Source organism: Mus musculus, chromosome 12, assembly GCF_000001635.26.
Source record: "Mus musculus strain C57BL/6J chromosome 12, GRCm38.p6 C57BL/6J".
NCBI lineage: Eukaryota > Metazoa > Chordata > Mammalia > Rodentia > Muridae > Mus > Mus musculus.
Genome location: NC_000078.6, coordinates 111,668,628 through 111,678,104, shown reverse-complemented (window position 1 = coordinate 111,678,104; position 9,477 = coordinate 111,668,628). Strand labels below are relative to the sequence as shown.

The 9,477-nt window shown below is 55.1% G+C and overlaps 1 protein-coding gene across 1 annotated transcript; it reads left to right on the top strand.

The window, feature by feature from the left end:
• Nucleotides 1–5,766: 5,766 nt before the first annotated feature.
• Ckb (creatine kinase, brain) lies at nt 5,767–8,750 on the top strand. Its single transcript, NM_021273.4, has 8 exons — nt 5,767–5,875; nt 6,132–6,339; nt 6,526–6,680; nt 6,758–6,890; nt 7,061–7,232; nt 7,820–7,943; nt 8,091–8,280; nt 8,364–8,750. The coding sequence occupies exons 2-8, from the start codon at nt 6,147–6,149 to the stop codon at nt 8,540–8,542; spliced, it is 1,146 nt and encodes a 381-aa protein (NP_067248.1). The 5' UTR covers nt 5,767–5,875; nt 6,132–6,146; the 3' UTR covers nt 8,543–8,750.
• Nucleotides 8,751–9,477: the final 727 nt, after the last annotated feature.

Below are 9,477 nucleotides of genomic sequence, written 5' to 3'. Positions count from 1 at the left end.
GGTGCTTTTTGATGACGTCAAACCAACGCAGGGCTCTCTGGGAGTCGCCGCGCTGTCCTTTGCGTGCTCCCAGAGGACCTTTTCTGGCTGGCGTCTCTTCGGCTGTGTTCTTCTGTGCAGGCTTGCACGTTGCCTAAGAGATCCGAGCGCTGTGCGAAATAAAAGTCCCCTGCTCGCCCGCGGCCTGTCCGCGCGCGGCCTTTTAGGGCTGCCCGGTGCACGAAGTGTCTGCCCGCGGGATACGCATGACCCTAAAGAGCACTTTGACAACTATGTAACCCCAGGACCTCCCTACTATGGCCCACCAGGACATTTTTGTCATTGCAAACAGCTCTGAAACACCCTGTCTGGGCTCCAGAATAAATGCCATAAAGTGGAAACGCAGGCAAAGGGATGAGGGTTAGCTCAAAGACTTTGGCTAGGGCTGGGCCGAGTAAAAGGAGTAGAGTTAGTCTGGAGTATTCTGCAAAAGTGGCCCTAGGCCAGGTCCTGCCTGAGGGGGAGGGCACAAAGCGTCCCTTTCCAGGATCCCTGGCATCTTGAGAGCCTATGAAGTGAAGGAAGATTCTTCCTCCGGGTGTGCAGTGGAGAGGGGAGTAGGCAGGCATGGGGCAGAGAGAGTGGAGAGCCTTCCTGCACACCTCAGCTGGTAGAAAAGAAGAGAAGGAAACGTTAGCTATGCAGAACCAGCAGCAGTGACCAGCTTAAGGCTGCACTCTCCATGAAGAGACTTTGACCCAGCCTGCCTTTTCTAGAATCCCGCCAGCCTATAGGGATCCTCTGGGGCCAGGCTAGGCCAACCTGTGATGTCCTTGCCCTAGAAACTCAGGTGCCTGACTTCAGACCTCCTCAAATTTCTGCCCTGATTGACCTTAGTATGATAGCCCTGGAAGGACAGACAGTGAGGGTTTTTCTTGGTCGCCCATGTCTTCAGCTGAGACATCCCAGCCATATCCACAGCCCCACAACCCTTTTCTTTCTTTTTTTCGTCTTTATTGAATAATTTATTTACATTTCAAATGTTTTCCCCTTTCCAGGACTTCCCTTCAGAAACTCCTTATCCCATCCTCCCTGCCCCCACAACCCCTGTTCTAACAGGGTACTTCATTCCCTTGGTGGTGCACAGCCCAATACACATCCTAATTGCCCCTCTGGAGAGTTAGACTTTTCACTTCTCCTGGGAGGTTCCTCTTCCTCAGCTTCTCGGTGGCATGGAGACCAGGCCTGATTACATCCCCACCCAACCTATGAGTTCAACGGGGGGGGGGGGGGGGGCTTGGTTCCACTTGCCCACTGCTGGCTTCTCAGTTCTTCCTGTGTACCTCTTCTACAGTCCATCTTCTCAGAACTAGTCATCTGTTATGCCCAGCCTCAGCCTGGAGTCTTCAAGCAGAACCAGCAGCTTAAGACCCTAGCTGGTGAGGTGAGGGTGGGGAGATTTCCCAGCGCAGTTTATGCACTGAGTTCTAATAAGAACAGATGCTTCATGTGGCCAGTTCACTCTCATGTCATTGAATCCTCTTCCTTACAATTTTATGACCACTTTACAGATGGGGAACAGAAAGCTAATTTGTGTAACATCATACCGACAACATGGTTCATGCAGGGCTATATTTTGTCTTTCAGACAGCCTCCCTATATAGCCTTGGCTGCCTGGAACTCACTATGTAGATCAGGCTGGTCTCAGACCCAAGAGATCTGCCTGCTCTGCCTAACAAATACTGTGCTTAAAGGTGTGCTCCACCCTGGCCTGAGGGATTCCAGTTCAAAGCCTAGAGTCAGAGAACTGATAGCGCTCTTGGGCAAGAACAGGGGCAGCCAGCCCCAGAGGAAAAGAAGCTGAAGATGTCTTTGGGGGAGGCTGCTCCACCTGCACCTCTGGCAGGGCCTAAGTTGCCAAGAGTCCCCCTTTGACTGGCACAGCCTCCTGCTGCACTGTCTGCAGCCCTCACCTCTCTTCTGACCCCTGTCAACTTCCCCTTTGCCCTCCATGAGCAAGGGAGCAGAGAGGAAGAGATACACCTTGGCCACAGACTGTGGCTAGCCTCTGGCGAACCTGGAGCCCATGGCCCTATCTGTTCTCCATTTGCCCTGCTGGACTGGACCCTGCTCTATGATTAAAAAACTCAGTCTATGATTATCAAAGACTCCTTTGATACCCCTTCCTTCTTTGTGGTTAATGTATGACTTGGTGTGATTTTGAAGGAAATGGGACCATAAATCTGGGGGGTGATGTCATCTAGCTTCTCGCCTGGGAGCTGCCAGACCAACTACCGACTCCCGAGGAGAGCAGCAGGCCCACAGTCAGGAACACAGCTAGGTTGGAAGACCCTCATCTTGCTTCCTTGCTCTGGGGGCTATCAGGACTTCCAAGCAACACCCCAGTGGGGGCCTCACATTGATACTGTCATCTGGAGGCTATAAAGGCCCCTTCACCTCCCTATCCTGCTGTCCCTTCCACTATAGCTGCATATACTCTATGAATCTGCATGATGTCCCAAGGGTAGTCACCCTAGGACCATCGGGGGATATCAGGACCTTCTGAGCCAGTACTTCTTTGTGTCTTTTCCTCTGTGTATCTGCAGAATGGGACAGTAGTCAAAGGTCACAGGAACCTGTGCCTGCACTGGGTGTGGTTTAGTGCTGGGATAATAGGCACCCTTGACTTCTGTTCCTCACCTCTACCAGAGTCCTGGTCTTGCTCTGGCAGGGAGATAAAAAGGGGTAAGGAAGGAGAAAAGGCTAAGCTGCAAATCCTGGAGACAAAGAGGAAGCCCTGAGCCCCCTACCCCCACCTCCAGCCTAGATAACAAGTTCGCTTCCTATTTCTAAAATAGAAACTTGAGCACTTGAGGCTAAGCAGAACCAGCTTCCCTGAAAGGGGTAGGGACTGGGTAGGCAGCTGCAGATATATCTGAGATGGGGAGAGGCTGCCGGGAGCACAGAATACAGGCTGAGGGCACACCTGCTGTCTAGCCAAAGACTAGGACTCCTGGAGCCCAGGCTGGCCTTGATTCTTAATCTTCCTGCCCCTCCCTTTTCCCTTTTTTTTTTTTTTTTTTGAGACAGGGTCTCTCTTTGTAACCCTGACTGCCCCAGAATGCACTATGTAGACTAGGCTGAACTTAATACACAGATATACATCTGCCTCTTCTTCCTGACTGCTGGAATACCTCCTTATGTGAGGTTTTTTTTTTTTTTAATTTATTTATTTTATATGTAAGTACACTGTAACTGTCTTCAGACATACCAGAAGAGGGCATCAGATCTCATTACGAATGATTGTGAGTCACCATGTGGTTGCTGGGATTTGAACTCAAGACCTTCAGAAGAGCAGTCGGAGCTCTTAACCACTGAGCTATCTCTCCAGCTCCCATGTGAGGTTGTTTTATTGGCTTACAAAATAGTGACTTGAGCCGGGCATGGTGGCGTACACTTTTAATCCCAGCACTCAGGAGGCAGAGGCAGGCGGATTTCTGAGTTCGAGGCCAGCCTGGTCTACAAAGTGAGTTCCAGGATAGCCAGGGCTATACTGAGAAACCCTGTCTTGAACCCCCCCCCCCAAGTGGCTTGACCTGGGCATAGTGGTTCAGTCCCATATTAGAACTTGGGATGCTGAGACAGAAAGAGCCTGGTTTATGGGATCTTGTCTCAAAACACAATAGGTTAAAGCTGGCCAAGGTGAGTGAAAAACAGGAGGAGTCTCTGTAGTAGCCCTGGGGACAGAACAGAGGTGACTTTTCAACTCTACCCAGGCAGAGGCAGGCAGGCAGTCTTTCTGCCCCGAGTTCTTCACTCCAGTCTTCTCCCCAGGCACCTGCACATTCTATCTCAGCCTGGAATTCCTGTCATACCTCACACAGTTCGCTCCTCCAGGCAGCCTGCCTCCACAGAAAGGCAGGGTCCCTGTGCCTCCTGTGCACTTTTTGTTGCACGTTCCTTGCATCTAGCACCTCATGTGTGGCTGGAGGCTCAGGGGGAGCAGTCTCCCTCAAAGCCATCTTCAGCTTCTTTTCCTCTGGGGCGTAAGTGTGCCATTAGTTCTCTGAAGCTAGGCTTTGGACTGCAATCCCTCAGAGCAGGATGGAGCATGCCTTTAAGTCCACAAGTGGATAAACAGAGGCAGGCAGAGCTCTGAGACCTGCTTGGTCTACAAAGTGAGTTCCAAGGCTAGAGAGAGAAACTGTCAAAGACAAATGACTGAAGATATTCTGTCAAACATGCAAGGATGAAGGCTTCTCTTGTTCTTGCTTTATTAGCCCAGGAGTGAGTGAGTGGCTGTGAGTGAACATTAAATATGAAAGCACAGATACTGATTTTTTTTTGAGACAGGGCTGTTCTGGACTCTCTTTTTAGAGGAAGGATCTGCCTGAGGGATCTCACAGAGATCTGCTTGTCTCTGCCTTCCTCGTGCTTGGATTGAAAGGGTGTGCTGCAGCTGGACGTGGTGGCCCATGCCTTTAATCCCAGCACTTGTGAGGCAGAGGCAGGCGAATTTCTGAGTTCGAGGCCAGCCTGGTCTACAGAGTGAGTTCCAGGACAGCCAGGGCTACACAGAGAAACCCTGTCTTAAACAAACAAACAAACCAAAAAAGAAAAAGAAAAAAAGAAAGGGTGTGCCGCCACGCAGGACCTCACCTCTCTATTTGTATCAACTGCACCATCTACCACACTTTTCTACCCACGACCATTCCCTAATGAGCATCAGATCGAATCCAAACTTTCTCCCTCTACACGTTTCCTGATCTGTTTGTAGAGAAGGGACACCGTCTTTCTGTAGGCTGCATTCCTAGAAGTGGGAATGCTAGGTCATAGAGCAATTTAAAAATTTTTTAACAAATACTGCCAAATTACTTTCCAGAAAAAGATGAAGCTGCTGGCAGCTGCAGCAGGCAAGGTGCGAACGCCTATCTTCACACATTCCAATTCACACCTGGCACTGGCTGTGGTCAAATTCCAGGTTTCCCCTGTGTGTGTGTGTGGGGGGGGGTGGCACGGGGAGAGAGACTGTTTCAATGTGTTGGATCTGATTAATGAGCTTAATTTTGACTGGTGCTTCCTCCACCCCCAGTTTGCCTGCCGGTGTTGGGGAGTTCTTTGTGGGTGCGGTGGTAGAAACCGGTCCCCCGAGAAAAGGGACAGGAGATGAGAATTTGGAGATTCAAAAACAGTCTCTAGGAACTAAATGTCTTGAATCTTTCAGGGTCTGGGTCCAAGGGTCTTGGCGGTGTTCCTTAGAGCCCGCCCAAGGTCAGAACACCCTGGGTGCTTCCGGGCGGGACCTCAGCCAGACTGCGCCTCTGGTGTTGCACCAAGAACACCCAGGAGATGCCCGCAGGCACCTTGAGGAAGGTCGGCGGCTCTGTGGCTCTTGAGGATATGGCCTGGATGCGGTGTTTGGATGCTGTACCCAATGTTAAAAACCTGGACTCTCACCATGACCCTCTCTACAACGCAGTCGGCCTGAGGAGACAGGGAAGGCAGGAGCCTCAAGTGCCATCTGGCTTCCCAGACTCAGTTTCCTGCCCCCGGCAGTGTGTGTGAAGCAGGTCTAGGATATCTATGGCTCTGGGGTTTCGTCTTAGGGATCCTGTGCGAGCACCACCGGGGTGGCCAAACTGCGCAGCGGGGTCGAGACTTGGGGACCGCTAGGGTGGGCCGCTGGGGGTGTCAAGGGCTGCTGCCTCGGACAAAGCGGCGGCACCACCCCAAAGCGCGGACCAATGGAATGAATGGGCTATAAATAGCCGCCAATGGGAGGCCGGCGACGCGCCCCTTAAGAGCTCAGGGAGCAGCGAGCAGCCGTCGTTCTTCTGCGCTGCGCCAGGAGCTGCAAGCACAGGCATCCATCGCCCCTGCTTCGTCCGGCATCCCGGTGAGCGGGTCCAAGGGCCAGGGGTATAGTCCTGCGGGGCTCTACGCTGTGGGGTGCGGGACCGGGGCATCACGCGCAGCCTCGCTGCCGGGAGCGCTCATCGGACCCGCCCGGGAACTTGGGATGCGCTGGACTCTGACGATGCAGACCTCGCTGACCTTGGTGGCGTCCAGGGAAAGTCTCGGGGGTCCCAAGTGGTTTGCAGGTCCCTGGCGGCCGGTGTTTAAATCTCCTCTGACCCCGCTCTTCCCTGCAGCCCGCTGCCGCCGCCATGCCCTTCTCCAACAGCCATAATACGCAGAAGCTGCGCTTCCCGGCCGAGGATGAGTTCCCTGATCTGAGCAGCCACAACAACCATATGGCCAAGGTGCTGACCCCGGAGCTGTACGCCGAGCTCCGTGCCAAGTGCACGCCGAGCGGCTTTACTTTGGACGACGCCATTCAGACTGGCGTAGACAATCCGGGTATGCACACCCCTGTAGCGTCAGGCTTCCGCCTCCCCAAGAAGCCCCCCGGGCAAGGATCCCACTGCTCTTCCCTGAACCTTCGGTGGGCTGGGGTCCCCTGTTCCCCTCTCCGCGCTTAGCCTTAAGAGCCTCGGCTTGCTCCTGCCTGACGGTGACGTCACTGTCGCCGCGCCCCTCCTCCAGGCCACCCGTACATCATGACTGTGGGTGCAGTGGCGGGCGACGAGGAGAGTTACGACGTATTCAAGGACCTCTTCGACCCCATTATTGAGGAGCGGCACGGCGGCTACCAGCCCAGTGATGAGCACAAGACCGACCTCAACCCAGACAACCTGCAGGTGCGGGGAATCAGGGTCCGGGCGTGCTGGGGAGAGGGGTCTCGGCGCTCACTCTAGCCACCACCTTGTATTCCCAGGGTGGCGATGACCTGGACCCCAACTACGTGCTGAGCTCGCGAGTGCGCACAGGCCGCAGCATCCGCGGCTTCTGTCTCCCCCCGCACTGCAGCCGCGGGGAGCGCCGCGCCATCGAGAAGCTGGCAGTAGAAGGTAGGGGTCGGGTAACAGCCTCCAGAGCTGCTGCGCTCTTCTCTGCGCGCGCGTTCCCACTGGGGACTGAGGGTCGAAGACCCACCTTCGCCCGCGGGGACACACTGCTGCAGGCGGGGCGGCGGGCTTGCTCGCCCGCCCACCCTGTCCTTGAACTCTGCACTCCGCAGCTCTGTCCAGCCTAGATGGCGACCTGTCTGGCAGGTACTACGCGCTCAAGAGCATGACTGAGGCGGAGCAGCAGCAGCTCATTGACGACCACTTCCTCTTCGATAAGCCTGTGTCGCCTCTGCTGCTGGCCTCCGGCATGGCCCGGGACTGGCCGGATGCTCGTGGCATATGGTACGAGCCCCCCCCCCCCCCCAGTCCCTAGAAGGTGGGGCCTGCCCTGAATTCCTAGTTTGTGCAGTGCCTCCCTCCGCCCAGGTGACCTTGGTTCTGCGGATGACTGTGGTCCTTGCGCTGCGGGAGGCCGCAGTCTCCAGGGACTCAAGGGTGGTGACCAGTCTCTTTGGCGTCTGTTCTCCGCCCTCCTCCTGGGAGCCGGCGCTTCTTGTTTTCTCTCCACCTTCTCACCCCCTTATTCCGCCGGGATCGTGCCAGGTGCCAATGACGCAAAAGCCTCCGCACCCGTCCGGGCAGGGCTCCTACCCCTGCAGACTGAGCGGGCGGAGGCGTGCTTCCTCTGGTGGGATGCTCTGGAGGCTCCAGACCCTTGCGGGCCACACAGCACATGACTGGTGATTGAGATGTATATGAGCTGCCTTCCTCCACTGTTGCTGGGATTGGCGTCTTGGTGACAGCTCACATTCCAGCACTTTGTTGAGGAAGCATTTTGTTTGAGGTCACCCACCTATAGTGTCTTTCTTGGGTGTGATCTAAGGCCACATTCTGGCAGGGACTCCAGCCTGACTTTACCCCTCTTCTAGGCACAATGACAATAAGACTTTCCTGGTGTGGATTAACGAGGAGGACCACCTGCGAGTCATCTCCATGCAGAAGGGGGGCAACATGAAGGAAGTGTTCACCCGATTCTGCACCGGCCTCACTCAGGTCAGGCCTGGGCATTCCCCAGGGCTTCCTCACTAGGGGCGTTGGTGCTGGGGAGGGATCAGGGGCAGATCAGAGCCCACATCTCCCAGGGTCCGTAGGGCTTCCGGCCAGGCTTCCTTCTCTTAACTCTCCCTTCTCCACCTTCAGATCGAAACTCTCTTCAAGTCCAAGAACTATGAGTTCATGTGGAATCCTCACCTGGGCTACATCCTCACATGCCCATCCAACCTGGGCACCGGACTGCGGGCAGGTGTGCACATCAAGCTGCCCCACCTGGGGAAGCACGAGAAGTTCTCGGAGGTGCTCAAGCGGCTGCGGCTTCAGAAGCGAGGCACAGGTGAGGGGCAGAAGGCACAGGTGAGGGGCAGAAGGTGCAGGTGTTGTCCTCAGCCCCGCTGACCTGCCCATGTCCCACCGCAGGTGGCGTGGACACCGCTGCTGTCGGTGGGGTGTTTGATGTCTCCAACGCTGACCGCCTGGGCTTCTCGGAGGTGGAACTGGTGCAGATGGTGGTGGACGGAGTGAAACTACTCATTGAGATGGAGCAACGGCTGGAGCAGGGTCAGGCAATCGATGACCTCATGCCGGCCCAGAAGTGAAGCCTGGCCCTCGCCACCATCAGGCTGCCGCTTCCTAACTTATTAACCGGGCAGTGCCCGCCATGCATCCTTGATGTTTGCCGCCTGGCGGCTGAGCCCTTAGCCTCGCTGTAGAGACTTCTGTCGCCCTGGGTAGAGTTTATTTTTTTGATGGCTAAGCTGTTGCTGACACTGAAAATAAACTAGGGTTTGGCCTGCCCTATTTCTGAGTGTTGCTTCTCCTTTCCTAGGGACAGTGTGTGTGTGTGTGTATGTATGTGTGTGTGTGTGTGTGCGCGCGCTGGCCTTCTGTGTCATCTCACCTAGCAGATGAAACATGAGCCATAGAAGATACAGGGCAGAGAGGGAGGGAGGCTCTGAGTCCAGCCTGAGCATCTAAGGACATCTGTGCTTGCAGGGTGGAGCCTAGTGTTTCCTTAGTCCCAGCCAGCTAAAGGAGTCAGAAACTTGACATCTTCCCCAGTTTCTTTCTGCTGTCTTCCTGGCAGCCTGAAGAGCCAAAGTTTTACCTCCTCACTTCCTCCCCCTCCAGGCTCCAACCCCTACTCCAGTTCCTAAATAACCCTCTCCCTGCTTCCTCCAGCTTCCATCGTCCTCAGGTCGAGGTGCCTCCTCCTCACCGCCCCCCCCCCCGCCCCCAGCTCTCTAGCCCCTGTCCCGTCCCTCTCATTTGCAGCTAGCTTCCTCTCTGGGGCCCTAGTGGTTGGGAGGAGACAACCCTCTGCTTCCACTTCGAGCTTTTATGCCACGTCATCTAGGAGAGGGAACAGTAGTTAGAGGGGCTCTGTCGTGACCCGTCCCTGTCTGTGGACAGGTCAAAGGGGAGGTACCCCAAGGCTCACATCAGGGCTCCTGGGCACAAATGAGGCTTGGCTGCCTTCATGGCGGCTTATCCTGGTTGGGCCTCATGAAAAGATCTGGCCCACATTTGAAAG

Bases quoted from the DNA above. Each gene is read 5' to 3' on its own strand.
- Ckb (NM_021273.4), top strand. From the start codon at position 6,147: ATGCCCTTCTCCAACAGCCATAATACGCAGAAGCTGCGCTTCCCGGCC. The intron at 6,891-7,060 runs GTAGGGGTCGGG...TGCACTCCGCAG, and splicing joins CGAGAAGCTGGCAGTAGAAG to CTCTGTCCAGCCTAGATGGC. The intron at 8,281-8,363 runs GTGAGGGGCAGA...GTCCCACCGCAG, and splicing joins GCTTCAGAAGCGAGGCACAG to GTGGCGTGGACACCGCTGCT.